This window comes from Branchiostoma lanceolatum, chromosome 5, assembly GCF_035083965.1.
Source record: "Branchiostoma lanceolatum isolate klBraLanc5 chromosome 5, klBraLanc5.hap2, whole genome shotgun sequence".
Lineage (NCBI taxonomy): Eukaryota > Metazoa > Chordata > Leptocardii > Amphioxiformes > Branchiostomatidae > Branchiostoma > Branchiostoma lanceolatum.
In genome coordinates, this window is record NC_089726.1 from 19,814,615 (window position 1) to 19,830,273 (window position 15,659).

At 42.6% G+C, this 15,659-nt stretch overlaps 1 protein-coding gene across 1 annotated transcript in view; it reads right to left on the reverse strand.

Moving 5' to 3' along the window:
• Positions 1–11,743, reverse strand: part of LOC136435628 (netrin-4-like) — a 50,836-nt gene extending 39,093 nt beyond the window's left edge. Inside the window, exons 1-2 of the mRNA XM_066429277.1 lie at positions 11,678–11,743; positions 9,115–9,623 (exon numbers count right to left, since the gene is read on the reverse strand). Coding sequence (XP_066285374.1) covers positions 9,115–9,623; positions 11,678–11,738 — 570 coding nt within the window. The 5' untranslated portion in view covers positions 11,739–11,743. The remainder of the gene's footprint in view (positions 1–9,114; positions 9,624–11,677) is intronic.
• Positions 11,744–15,659: the final 3,916 nt, after the last annotated feature.

Below are 15,659 nucleotides of genomic sequence, written 5' to 3' on the forward strand. Positions count from 1 at the left end.
TCGTGCCCCATTCAAAACACCTGTCAATCTCACGTTCCAAACTGTACTGATTCTCCTGTCAGCTCTCCCGCCACACACGACGACTGTTTGTTCTCACCCCCAGGATTACCCTTCATTTGCATACTCTCGTACCCAGACACCCACCTGCCAACCACTGCGACCACTAAGCATGCAACCTGTATGCGATTTAATAGCCTCTACTAGACCCCGCAATTGGCTGGAAAAATAGTAGAAATTGGCCAAATAGGGTGACTAGTATGCTTAGGGAGTCGGCTACGGAGGCAGGGACCATTTGCCATCCACGGTCGCAAACTGTAACTTCTATAGCGGACTAACTTCTCTGGCATGTTATCCGTCTATTTGGCCAATTTCTACGAATTTTCCAGCGACATGTGGAGCCTGGTTGAGGCTACCAAGCGATCACGACGTCGGTCTTTGGCGCGCGCGTTTTCTTACATCAGCGTATCAAATTCTAGGAACTCCGTCTAGGCTTAGAATCCCACAAAATCATTCGTTTCGCGGGAAAAACTTACAGCCATTTTGGTTAATCTAAAACCACGTAAAACCAAAGCAATATTTGATAGGGCCCAAAATATGGAAGAAAAAAAATGCTGACATCTTTATGGTAGTGACATTTAGCACATTTGTGTAATAACTTCATACTTTGAGCATTTTAAAACCTCGCAAAAACATGATCCCCTTAGTTTCGCGAGCCTACAAAAACCCTGGTGACGAAGTTCAGTGAGTTCTCACATCAGAATGACAGCGTATTCTTGCATCATGGACGTCGCTATACATTGTGATAGTGTTGTTTGAACTCATCACGTATAGAAAGGACTAAATAAACAGACTATCAAAATTCAAAATTTTCTGGCCCTCTTATTGCTTCGGTTTCCTTTAATGTATTTATACTTCCGTTTTTAAACGGTTCTATGTTTATAAGAATCTATAGCCTGAACGATTTGGGCACCGTGAGATTCTCGAAATACTTCCGAAGAAAAACATCCGTGGGGCCTTGTTTGGCCAGAGCGCAGCGCTTTGACCTACGGGTCAATAAAGTGTACACGGGCCTGGTTGGAGTAGGGCGGTCACTCATAAATCCAGCGGGAAACAGAAGCTAGTCGACAGGGGCCATGGGAAGAACCAGTCGTTACTTTTAAAAGACAGCATGTATACTGTAAATACAGTAATGTTCGCGGTTTTCGAGGCGACCGTTTCACCGCGAACTTAAAACCACCGCAAACATTTTTGTCCAATACTGTAACAGTATGTGACTATAGCACTACCGCGAAATAAAAACCACCGTGAACACTCCATTTTCACCCTACCGCGAAATTAAATCCCCGCGAACATTTCTGAATTTACAGTACTATTATATAACGCCTGGAAGTTCTTGGAATTCGCGGCAAGAACTAGATACGTGTTAAAAGCGAAACGCGCGGATGCTACAAGCGTTTAAAATTCCTTCCCAATCTTTGCGAGCGGATGTATCAAATTGTAAACAAGAACCCTGGGATGGTTGTGCTTTAAATCTTGTACGGTTTGGGAAGCCATAAAATTACTTAGGCATTTCTATCCAATGGCTTCAAACATCTAAGTTCATAAAAAAGTTGTGCCTATAAAATATGTTATCTAAGAACTTGCATCAAGAAGGTTTGCAAAATATTAACAAATCTTTTACTGAATAGCCCCCGAAAAGAGAAAACATTATTATCTTTCTATCCAGCAAAGCATGCAAAGTGCTTGGATGTGACAGTTTAAGGATGCTAACTGTTAATAGAAACTAGGTCAATACTCGCGAAGATAAACTGTGTAGTAGGGCCTGTCAATGTCACTTTCGAGGGGGAGGGGGGTCGTTCTCATATTGATATATGTCATTCGATGTGAAATGACAGGTTTGCGTAGCAAAACCTTTATTGGATACGTTGGCATGTGTGGTGGCCGCCATCTTGATTTATTGATCATGACGTCGCAGGGTAGCCATACCATTTCATTGGGAGGGGTGTTTTTGGGGTCGCTACCGTTCTCTCTATTTTTAACAAATCGGCACACAACTATCACACATTCAACTCAAATAAAAAGAAAAAAATTCAATACCACTTCATATTTATAAAAAGACCCCGTACTCGCTAAACTAACATAGCAAATCTGAAGTATATGTAGCACAAATACTAAACTCTAGCATTGATATATGTTATTCGATAAGAAATGTTTCTTCGGTGTCTCTTAAATTAATTGCTTTTCAATGGCTGCTCAATTAGTTCTCATATTTTTATCGTAAAATGTAAACACGAAACAAACCAATAAGTAAACAAAAGTGCACGTTGCGGCAGTATATATGAAATTGAAACGAACGAAGTACTGTAAAATTAATGTACAACGCATATATATATACATGACGTTGTGTTTTTCATTTTGTTACTGCCATTGATCAAACCGCGAAATATACTAGAGTCCATTCCAAGACACCAAGAGGGTTTTTGAATGATATTTGTAATAATTTTGAATTATTTCTGATAAAAGAATATCTGAGCAACAATAGTTCTAAATTTTCTAAAAGATTGAATATCTAGTTAGAAAAATTTTGAAAGTTACTGCACAAAATCTCTTTATTTTGAATAATTTCTAAACATCTACATGATTCTTTCAGGTTTAGAAATATTTACCCAAAAAAAATGGTAGGAAATGGTAGATAATGGTAGAATGGTGATTGCCCCCATACATGTAGGTGCTAATCCGGCCCTTCTGTCTGCTTTTGTATATCTTTAGATTTCAGTGCAGGACACTGTTGGGTCCTTTGTGGGGAGCATTCTTCCCTATACTTCGTAATGATGTGTGCATTGCTTTCTTCACAGCCCTCTGACCTATTTGTAAAGATGTTACAAATAATGGTAGAAAATGGTTAGAAATTGTAAAGAATTGTGAATAATGGTAAATGATGTTACCATTATCTAGAAACTGTTAGAAATATCATATTCCACATGAGGAATATTTATAAAGTTTTAGAAAACCGGAAGAATAGTTATAAAAGTTTCAAAAGCGTTGCGAACATAATACGAATTTACGGTAAATTGCCTCTTGTTCTGAGACCAATGCAATGCTCTACACGTTAAAGTTCACTCGTGCGAGTCCTGTATTTTACGCAGTCACACACTGCAGGTGCGTACAGCTGGTATGCTAAAAGACCACGGTTAGATATCAGCTTTACTCTATCGTTTGGTACACTTATGTCAACATTTACTAATATAAAGACCCATAAAAAAGTTTATGGAGCCTAAATTTGGTTCATGTGATTTTCACGGTCGGCCAGACACATCTAGACATTCCGGACATTTCCGCTCACAAACCTAAGACTCACTATTGAATATTTAAACGCAACGGATAAATTCATATTTTTGTTGCGTCTAGACAACCCTTGTACAAGAAACATGATCAGTTCATACATCTACACTTGTACAAAGAAGCGAGAAGAAGTTGACTCTACTGGATTAGCTTGGCTTATCACTTTCGTCTACCATGTAACGTTATGTTTAACTATGTACTGTATTTATTTCACTGTGTATGTCACTTACATGTTAGTTAGGTTTATATTAAACGACCTGCCACGGTATCTAGCCCCTCGGGGCACCAATGTGCAATAAAGGTCTTCATTAATTCATTATAAAGTGTTGCAATCACCTGTATATGTTGACAGCATGGATCATATCAAACATACTTGGCTATCGCACATTACGTGGTGAGTAAAGTGGTAGATACTGTCAATATGACGGGTTGATAGAATTGATACAGCTTCCATACTTAAAACCCGTAAGTATCGTTATCGTATTTCCTTATGATCGCCCTATCATGAAGAACTGAAGAAACTCAGAGACGAAATAGCTCAACCTCGCCATACCTTTGCCAAGCAATATAACTTGTAACCATGAAAATCACCTAAGTTTCATAACATGATCATTCAAATCTACCTACCTACGGCAAGAAGTGTCTTATTAGTATGATTTACATGAATTTACATTATCTTCAAGATTGTAAATCACACATATGTTGCAAATATCCTTCTTCAAAAAGTTATTGTAGCATTTACTCGCGTTTTTTTCTCAAAATTGATTGATTGCAAGCGTGTGTGTGTGTGTGAAATGACGCTGGAAACGAGGGTGGATGTTTGTGATATAGGATACAAGTTGAAAACAAGAGTGATTTTAAACACGTTCCTCACTTCACTCAGGTGTAAATGAGTACCAAGCTTCGGTTAGGGACGTCCCTCGGATAGGACGTTAAATGGAGGTCCCGTGTTTGAGGAGAGCCACACCTCAAGCACGTTAAAAAAAAGCACTGCACTTATCGAAAAGAGTAGGGGTCCTTCCCGGTGTGAGTGGTTCAAAACCTACAGGCCTATGGCCGCACATGGGGAAATTGTCGTATTGAGGTCACCTGAGTCAGCGCCGAATGGCAGCCGCTCCTGACAATTTCGATCTAGCCCCGCCAATTGTGCGCTCCTCGCAATTCAGCCCCTGGCCACGCTCCTCCGCAGCGTCCTAATAAACAGCACTATTGGGCTGACACCTAAGTTGAGTTGCGCAATATGTAGTCCCTACTTAAAATCTTTGAAACCTTTCTTTCCCTTGAAATTTTTTGCCCAATCTGGAGACTTTTTTGGTTAGAAGGAACAGGTAGGGTCTCAGCTTTCCCATTGTAGTTGAAAATTGTTTAGTTTAGCAGTTTAGGTGGCGTAAGAACACATTTGAGTTGTTGGGTCATGCGGATGGGTATGGCTGGGAACTAGGTCAGAGATAGGGTCTGTTTACTTCCGGGTGACGTTTCTGCGAGTTTGAGCTGTACAACCCTCTGTTTTCTTTGCATGTTTATCAAGTATACCCTTGTGACTTCCTGGTGGAGAAGAGTTTTTAAGATTGAAGTTAAGGCAAGTACTTTTATAGGGCCTTACTTTAGTGGGTCTTATCATGGCCGGCAATGGGGGCAAGTAACTTCGTTGTCATCCCTATTCCAACACTGAATGCGTGTACGAGTCTTTTCTGGAATACATTATACGCATGAGCGCTAAGTGGCGCGGCGCCTGGGTTCGTCGCACAGACGGTCCTGGGAAAGAGATCGTATTTTCCGCCAATAGCATACTGGGAGAAGCAAACTGTCCTGGGAACGTGTTGATTATTCCGTAGCAAACTCCCTTCCGTGGCTAAATCCCTTCCGTGACATAACTCCCCTTTGTGACGGGGTATCTTAACAGCGCCAACAATAAGGTACTTTGTAAATCTTCGTTTCTCAGAACGTATCACCATTGTACAGCATTTTACCCCCCAAAATCGTCAACTTGCGTCTTGTTTTAGGCCGTGCTAGTTTAATAGAAGAAATAACGGTTAACTGTAGATGATCGCCCATTCTGGCTTACTAATTCTGGCGTGCACACATAGTTAACTATTCTGAGGATCTGTCAAGAACAAACAAAACAAAAGAAAACAGACAGCTGTGAATTCTAAAAAGTTTATTTTGTTGAGCTTGATCTGACATAAATTTATTTCTAAGCCCACGATTTAAACCTATGGCTTCTCCGGGGCGCTGGGTACGAGCGTGGCCCCTGGCTGCGAAGAGAGTAGTCGGCCCACGAAATAATAAACGCCTCCGAAAAGGATTAATAACCGTTACATAATCCGAAGATCACCCATATTCATTCCCAACTATTCAAAAATACTCAAAAGGATCTATTTTCGTTCTGTGGTGTCCGACTACAGAAAGACGTGTGGTGGTCAGTAACATGCCGGCCGGACATTCTTGACCACTTGACGTTCCAGACATGCTTACGACGTGCTGGGAGTGTTTGGCGGACACGATAGCCCTCCCACCGCTCAAGAGGGGGCCACATAAATCTTGTTTCCGACGGTGATGGAACCATGTTTGTCGTGTTCAACCGATAGAGAGATCGTGAGGTACTGAATGAAATAACAAGTTTATTGCAAGTTCTTGCCCGGAGGCTAATTGCAAGTACATGTAACATGAACACCTCAACCAATCAAACCACGTGAATCGCATTGAAACTCAAATTCGTATCAGACATTTTCCGACAAATCGCTTTCTAAGTTGCGTTAACGACTACATCTGACAAAACAAACTCGCCAGTGAGATGGTGGAAGGTGTCAGCTTTCCAAAGATGTTTTCAGATTGACAATTTTGGCACTTTGGAAGTGATTGAAAGCGACCACGATTTAACGTTTAGAGAAAAGTAGCAGAAACAGTGGTGTTGTCCTCAACACCTGTATATGAGAACCGCGTGACGACAGACCGCAGACAAACGAAAATAAACTTTAACACGTTTCACGCCGTCAGAAATAATATGCGGAACCCAGGTCAACCGCAGGGACTTATCCCAGTTTGTGGATCTATGTCACAACTTTCAAGCAACTGTAGGGATGGAAGATTGACTGTAACGTTATTTTCTTGCACAAACGTGCATCGAAGAAACAGGTTGACTGGATTTGTAGGTCATCACTCAAAACATCTGCTTGGAGATTTAGATGTATGGCCTGGTAATACTCGAGTGTGTGTGTGGGGGGGGGGGGGCGACTTAGTGATGAAGTGTCACCATAAACAAACCAAGGGCAACAGCAATAAGGAAAAAGACCCCCCCCCCCCCCCCACTGTCACTTTTATTGCAGTTTGGGGGGATGGGCTAACCTCTAGCATCTGACTTCGTAGGTCACTCACAATCGGATCAATCCCTGTTTTTGAAAACAAATCCGACTTTGCTTTCCTTGGGTATGGGTCACTCATTTTAAGACAGATGTTGAGTATTTGAGTAACACAAAAACATTGTTTGAAACGTAGATACCACGGGTAAGAGTATTTGGACACTTACCATGTCATAACAACACCTGTTCTAGGCTTCAAACGGTTGGACGTAATTTGCTCACGAAAATAATAAAAAAAGACTTCCAAATGGACAGAGGCCTAAGGAGAAAGTCATGAGAACCTTGCAAAGAATTCCTATCATTTCGGATACGTTCTAATGGTATTCCTAGCGCGACGTTTGGACCAGCGGATTCCATGTACTAGCGACGCGCTCGGTATTCCACGAATTCAATTTCCGTGAAGGGGGTCTACAGCAAATGGAAGTCATAGTCCGGATGTTTTGCGAGCGTGGCGGGAAAGACGCGACTGCATCTAATAAGCTCCCGAACTCAACTGTATTACTCTTTATTAGCGGAAGGAATTCGAGATATGCAGTGGACTTATGTTACATCACCATTACACTGGCTGAAATGTAAATATTGTTGCCACGGTCGTACTTAATAAAAACGTTTCTGGTAATTTTTGTTTTAAGTGCTAGCTAGTTCGTGTAAACCGTATCTTGCAAGACAGCATATTTAAAACTACCTCGAGGGTGAAAAAATCTGACTGTTGCTTCAATCTTAACATTCTTCCGACTAATACATTTCTGCCTTGAAACGACAAAGGACGGCATCCTACGAATAGCTCGAATCTTTGTCTATTGTTATAGTCATCTCCAAGCAGATATAGAGTAGGATTTGCTTCACGCGTACTTTGCGGGATTTAGTACATCTTTCGATCTAGTGATCCACATGCTTAACTCTTCGCCTTCCCTAGATTTAAAAACACGGCTGTACAAAACATGCCTAAAACTCGCGTCAAACAGGCTCAACCCTACATCTGCTTGGAAACAAGATTCAATACGGTCAGTGTTTTGTTTTGGGTTATAAGCATAACCGACTCGATATCGTAGAGTGCTGCTCATTGGCTTTTATCGATGCAGAAATTGAAGCACGCTGTCCATAAGCCAGTCAGAAGTATTGTTCTTTGGAATGCTTCCAGCCAGGACGTAATGTTCTCGTACCGTGTGTCAACCAAGACTATTTCGCCGCTGTCAGGATATAGGTGACTCACATACATCTCAGCATATGTGTTAGCCTGGTCCCAGTCTCTAGGGGTCGGCTTAGGGGTGTTTTACCGGGCCCAGTCTGCTTTATTCTATTCGTTTCCGTCAGCCTGTCTACTAAGCTGCCATACAGAATTTCGCAGCCTTTCTACTTTAGCTGCCATAGAGAGTTAGGCCATAAACACACACCGAGCGGACTAAGCTGTCTGGGCGGGCGGGGATCACTCCCAGCGCCGTAGAATATCGGGGAGCCACCGATGGTATGGTTTCCAGGCTACATATGTGTATGTTGCAGCTATCAACAATACATAGATATTTGTACGCCACTACAGGGGTTATGACATTGCACACAACCACTTCCAATGGAAAAGTCGGGCACAACACTACACTGTAAGAAGTAGGCTCCGTCCGTGAGGCGTCGCGAAAAAGCTATATGTCACTTGCCCTGTAAGGAAACCTACGAATTCTTCGACCACTTGCTGATAGCACGGACACCTCAACTCTGAACAGACCTACCTTTTGAACATTGCAAAAGTTTAATACTGTTAGCCTGATCATGATCATATGAGGGTTATATAAAGGCAACCAAAGTAATAGTGGGGACCAAAAAATGGACATAAAAAAAATGCTGGAATCTTTATTGTAGTGACCTTAAAGCCCCCCTCTCACTGGACCCGCGGCACGCTGGCGGCGTCGCTGCGTCCTAAACTGGATTTGTGTTACCCTTGACTTTATAATGGGGATATCATTCAAAACCTACAAGTATGACCAAAAAGACAGCAAAACACACAAAGATTAGTTTTTTGTCGATGAAATTCGTTGAGTGCTTTGTCCATTTCGATCAGCAACAGCGACGCCGCCAGCGTGCCGCAGGTCCAGGGAGAGGGGGGGGGGGCATTACTAATACTAGCTGTCTAGCACATTTGTGTTATAACTTCATACTTGAAGCATTTCAAAACCGTGCAAAAAGATGCCATACAATGATCCCGTTAGTTTCGCGAGACCACAAAAACCCCGGCGACGATTTTCAGTGAGTTCTCACATTACAACGAAGTCATATTATTGCATGATGGACGTTGCTATACATTGTGATAGTGTTGTTTGAACTAATCATGTATAGAAATGACTAAATAAATTTACTTTCAAAATCCGATTTTCAGGGCCCTAAATATTGCTTGGTTTGCCTTTAAAAGAATATTTTTACCCACCTCTCCTCTCGTACAGGGGTCCGGGGTGGAGTACCGGGACGTACACAGACTTCCCTCGGGGTTCACTCCCTCCCGTAGCCCGAAGGTTTCCGTACAGTTCCGCGCGAAGTAGCTATACGTTCGCCACGACTTCCCGTAGTCGGACGACCTCTCGAGCACCATGGCTGCCGGACGAGGAGTCCTAAACACCATGACGAGATGTGTGAAGTAGAAACGACTCTCTAGGTCGAGCTGGATGGTCTCGGCGCCACCGTTGTTCTTCGATTGCCACCAGGAACCGCGGTGGCCAGCCCCGGTGTCGGTCATGTACCGCGGAGGGTGGGCGCGATTCTTCCTCCCGGAGTGACACTTGTAGCACTTCACTTTGGAGCAGGTGGAGGAAGAGGAGACGGAGCAGAAGTGTTCTCCGCCGTCTTCTCCGCAGGTTGTGGTGGTCCGGAGAAGGCGGCCGATAGCCAGGTTTCCAGGCGGCGGGTGGCACGCATGCCTGTCACAGCGGCTGCGATAGGCTAGAGTAGAAACAATGTCAACATCATATGTCACCAAAGATGATAATGTAACAGTATATGATAAGCCTATCTAGTGTAAAAATATATATATAGTTTTAATTTTTACCTTCGCCGAGAAGGTTATGTTTTCGTCAGCGTTCGTGTGTGTGTGTGTGTGTGTGTGTGTGTGTGTGTGTGTGTGTGTGTGTGTGTGTGTGTGTGTGTGTGTGTGAGTGTGTAAACACGATAACTCGAGAATGCCTGGATGGATTGTCTTCATACTTGATACGTGGGTAGGTCTTCTTGAGACCTAGGAATTATAAGATTTTGGGCCCCCTAGTGCCTTGCTATGGTACTGCAGTGGAACGTCAGGTTTTGATATCTCCTCAAATCGTTCTACCGGCGACCTACGACAATTGAGTGACCGCTCTATTTGTCCTAGCTATAGCTGTAGCGTTCCGTATACAACCTGTCTCTTCCATGCACGAACATTTGACATACTGTAAATGCGGAAACATTCACGGTGGTTTTATGTTAGCGGTTTTCGCGACGACCATTTCGACGTGAACTTAAAACCACCGCGAGCATTTTTGTCCAATACTGTAGCAGTATGTTACTATAGCGCTGCCGCGAACCTAAAACCGCACTCCATTTTCGCCTTAGCGTGAAATAAAAACCACGCGAATTTAAATACATTTACAGTATTACACTGAATGGCTTTTTTGTACACCCAATTCCAGCACTCAAGCCTTCTGTATGGTGATTCAGTATTTCCAAATGCCTGGCACTGGACTGTGTTTTTAGATACTGACACCGGCTGTCCAAAAGCGTTTGGCGTTATGTCCACGGTGCCCTAACAAGACACACATGAGAACTTGGCCGACACCGAATACCCGAGCTTCTTTCACGTACACAGTAGTTGCGCATCCATGTATCCTATATCCCTGTACAAGCGACATGCGTTGAACAACTCAGTTGGGTTAAGGCGGCCCAGGAAGTATTATTCCATGCATATCAATAAATATCCTGTAACTTTCGATAGCCTTGTCACACCACGACGAAACTTCACAAAGTTTTAGACCTACTAAAGACACATTGCTTAAAGGTTCCTTTAGCTTTTCTACTATTGGATTTTGGGTTAGAAAAACACATTTTGGTTAAAAAAAGGTGTTTATTTTGTGGGTTGACGTGCGCAGGCGGTTATACCACCTTTCATTGTGAAATTTTACAAAAAGAGAGCTGACCCCATACGAATCATTTTTGTCCGAGGCTATTTTGTTTAAAATGACGATTACATTGTTTTTTGGGGCCAAAAACATCAGAAACGGCTATTTTTGGGTCATATTTTTGTTGAAAAGTCGACCCAGTTAAAAAAAATTAAAACCTATGCAAAATAGCCTTGGACTATTTTGATAAGAAAGCAATAATAAGTAATATTTGATTACTCCAAAGATCAAATCTGTTGTTTTGAGCTGCGCGTAATTGCGTAAAAGTCATAACCCAAATCCCACACAAGCAGCTCGTTGTCTCCCGCGAAATCCAACACCTGTGACGTAACGGCCGTTCCCTTCGAACACCATATCGAACATATAGAACCCCCTGTTCTATTTGGAACACCTCCGTCAAAATAGCGCTATAGTAGGACTCGGCGTGGCTCATGCAACATTCGTGGAGGAGACAACTTCCAAACCATTTGATTAATCCATTTAGAATATAATACAATCCAAACCATGGCCTATAAAACAATTTTGTACTTATACGTACACCTGAGATGAGATATATGATTGTGTAGTACTATAGACCTTGCGCTCCTCAAAATGCTCCGTTGTGGAACATTTCGAACCGTGTTCGAGTTCGGCCGAGCCGCTGGCCACGCACGCGGACGAACTCGAACACGGATATTCGAGCCTGGGCTGCCTTAACCCAACAGAGAAGCCTTATAACTCACAAACGAAAGACAGCAACCCTTAAATATTCCCTACCGGTACTATATTTTCCTCAGCATGTTGACGTAGCCTTTCGAACTCGATTTTTGACGAAAGCAGACGACAGGAGATATTTTATATCCTACATACCTTGTGCCGCAGCGGTAAGGGCTAGCACTTGTAGAGCCAACAAGAGGTGATATGTGCCCATGTTGTTTGGAGGACTAGTAAGGGCACCGGGCTTGCTGGTAGAGTTCCTTTCCCAAACGCGTGCTTCGCAGCCGAGTGAGTCTCTACGCGAACCGGGGTCTGTGTCAGCGTGCGGCTTGCCCCAGAGATGACGGTAAAATATGCGTGTCACGCCGAAACTGGCTTGGCCGGCTCGCGGTACGTGTTTACCGTTGCGATACGCAATACCAAACCACCGGAGGAATCACTGCAGTACGGAGCCGCTCATTGGTCGCTGCTGATTAAATCATCGTATGGCCGGGCACTACGTCATCTCCAAGCAGATGTAAGGACTCGGCTCATTCTTAGCGTGTTTTGCGTTTTGCGCGTATTCTTGCAGCACTAACTACATCTTTCTAGCAGTGCACTTTTAAAAATAATTAGCCTCATTTTTTAGGAGAGAAAGATTTGTAAAGAATACTAAGGGTTGCATAGACACTCGTAAAACAGTGCGAACCAGCAGGGTCCTAACGTAATAACATCTGCTTGGAGATCTAATACTAGTACAACCAGTACCTGGGCGACTCGTCAGTTTTTGACCGCGCCTACTTCATTTATTGATTGACATACGTGTTGAACGAATTTTTTTCTGTCAGACTTGTGATCGGACGGTCGGTTGAACTCATTTATCCTCCGCCAATGACAACGCATTTCGAAATATTGGATGATGTTTTTCTTCAGATTAGGGTTGTTTTCAGACTGGCGGACTGTATGTGTGTGTAGACTATTTTGATTAATTTCTACTATTTATTCAGCCCGAAGAGAAGTCTGGTTGAGACTAGACTATAAACGGACTACAGAAATAGTCTGTTGGGCTTTTGTATTTATTCTATGACACATCTTGACATTTCTAGAAATCAAAACCACACATACATGTGTGTTATTTCTTTGTGGCATGATGTAACGTTACACTGAGGAACTTTCTGAAGCGAAAAAAAAGTAGCATACTTTTCTCACGATTTTCTCTCAAAGCTTGTTTTAAAAAAAAAAAACTTTTCAAGCTTTTCGATATCACTTGCCAGTTATCACATTTATTTGAAATCCATCCTGCTTGCTATGTAAATTTAAATCGTACGTTGTTCCATGAAATTTACCAAACGACTTATAAACCATTGTGTGTGTCTATTCTATTTCCCGTGTCCCACATCACCACAGAAGACTATAGCACCATCTTCACGCAGAGGAGGGGTTCCGGCTGGTTTTTTAGGCCTTTTTGTCGGGCTTTCTAATTTGTCATTCCTTTTAGAAAGTACAAAGTCCGACAAAAACGCATAAAAACACGCCAAAAACCTGCCGGAACCCCTCCTCTGCTTGGAGAGTACATCTTCACGGTAAGAATAGCCCGGATTGAGCGTATCCAGTTTACGCTTGGATGCTGTCACTCCGGAAAAACACTTTTGTCCTGTTTGTCTTCCTTTTGACGCAAACGTCCTCCTTGAAATTCTTTCTTAAAGCTCCGTTGATCTTCTGTACCCTTTCTTGTCACTCTCTGACATTTGCTCTCGAGGAGACAGACAACTGTTGGCATAGCCGGGATTCGCTCAGGCGAACTCTAGAGTTGACCTTTTGTGACCTGACAAGCCTGTCCAAATATCCCGCCTTTTTAGTCCGTGTTGATGGACGATTCTCTCACAACAAAGGTATGACGTCATTGGGGAGAAGTCCGTCCAGTGCAACTAATCCTCCATATACAATGTAACGTTGGGAAACATAAACTTGCGGGGTAAGATTTACTCGATATTTAAAAACGGGGTAACAGGGGTTTTTCTAGAAAATAATGACAAGAGGGAGCACACTGTGTCGAGGGAGCGAAGCGACCGAGGGGGGGATGGTGTGGAAGGGGGGGTGCCCCCCCTTCCACGGTGTGAAGCCTTTGAAAAATTGCAGCTTAAATGGGACATTCTGAGGCTATCTGAGAGAGAAATTTTAGCTCATGAAACTTCAGAAATCGTAGAGTTAGTTCAAGGTTAGTTGTTCAAAATAGAAGAAAAAATAATAATTCCAGATTAAAATTGTGAAAAAAAATTTTTCCACTGCAAAATCAATTTTTTTGAAAGGAAACCAATAAATATAAAATTAGATTTTTGTTAAGTTTGAGTCCAACACAAATCACATTAAATTTTAGACCATGAAAAAAAAAATTTTAAAAAAGAAATACTTTAACTTCTCCCTGGTGGCCTTTTTTGCTCATACTGCTTTTCCATTGAAGTTTTGGCATTGTGGCAAGCATACTAGTATGTCTGTCCCTTCATGATCTGAACAAGCACCTGGCATGCCTGGTCTTCATTAGCGGCAGGTCCGCGACGCTGATATGTACAGCGGGGTCCTTTTCAGCTTTTGGGACACCCGAATCCCTCAGCTGAAACATTAGAGTATTATGTAAACATTGCCACGATCTAGCCATCTTTATCCAATTTGTGGCAGAAAAAAAAGTCATCTCATTTCTGCAATGGATAGACTCCTTTGCCTTTTTCCGTTTTATGCTGTGGGATGATATCTTTAGATGCTCAAATGTCAACAAAAACAGCTCGTAATCTCTCTAAAGCTGTCGGTGCAAGTTCCCGGCGGCTGTGGGTGAAAGGTCACGAAGTCTCGGGAAGTCTCGCTATCTAGGTCAGCTGACCTTGCATGTAAGCCATATCAAGTCTCGCGAGAGTAGCTGACAGCAAAACAAGATGGCGCCTCGGTTGGAAAAATGTTATTTCGATCGTGTTTTGCACCGTCTAAACGGTGCATCTACCGCAATAGGAATATTTTGGACTAATTATAACATGTTTTATGATCTGATACATTATTTTGTGGTGGTGCTGGGATATTTTTAAGGAGGAAAGATCGTTTTCGGGAAAGATTGCATGTTGTACGGCAGCATGTTGTTGGAGAGTAAGAACATCGCCCAAGTGCGACCAGGGTTCAATCGGCATTTTGACAAGAGGGCGCAGGCCGGGAACAAGAGGGCGCGCCGCCCCTGTTTCCCGGTTTAGAAGAAACTCTGGGGGTATTCAGTGATAACGTTATGTGCTAGATGCAACATCAGTTACTAGTATAACGTATAACGTCAGTAATGCAAACTTGACAGACGAACATTTTCAGACCACTGTCTGAAAAGCTTCAATAACCATGCATTAGAAGATGGCGACGTCAACGGACGGTAGTTTCAAATTACAATATTATGGTATCAGCACGACTAGAGAGGAAATATTACATATCTAGCATTAGTGCAAAGATAATCCATGATATTGACAGAATAACAGGAAAAATGATGGTTTATTGTTCTGTTTCAATTAAATCGTATTGAAAAGATCCCGGTTTTATGTATTCTCCAAGCAGAGGTTTTGGTCGGGGGGTAGTAGTGGCCGTTTTTTTTAACATTGCCTCCCGTTACTGGAGGCAATGTTAAAAAAACCCGGCCACTACTACCCCAGCCGACCAAAACCTCTGCTTGGAGAATAGGTTTTATGTCAACTAACGTTAACGTTAGCTAAAGAAGCGCCTTCTTTTTTCAACCAGGCAACATCGAAATACACGCGAGTCAGTGTCAAGACCGATCCCATAGCCCCATACTGTGTCAACTTGAACGTTGGAAAATAAAAACGTATACGTAAACATGGAAATACGTGACAGACATGCAGCCACTTTCTCATTGGTCGAACCGATAACTGTAATTCTCTCATTGGTCGAAAAGCTGGAATGTCGATCAGAAAACGTCACAATCTTGCACCCGGCATCTGCTTGAAGACGAACTCAAACCAAGGATCTTTTTCTAGGATGATCCTGTCAACAGTGCAAATTTTTCTACTGTTGACAGGATCATCCTGTCATGAAATCACAACCATAGGCTTTTTTGAAACAACAGCGCTCCTAGCGACCCAACATTGACATGCAGCAATGCACAGCTGAGATTGCA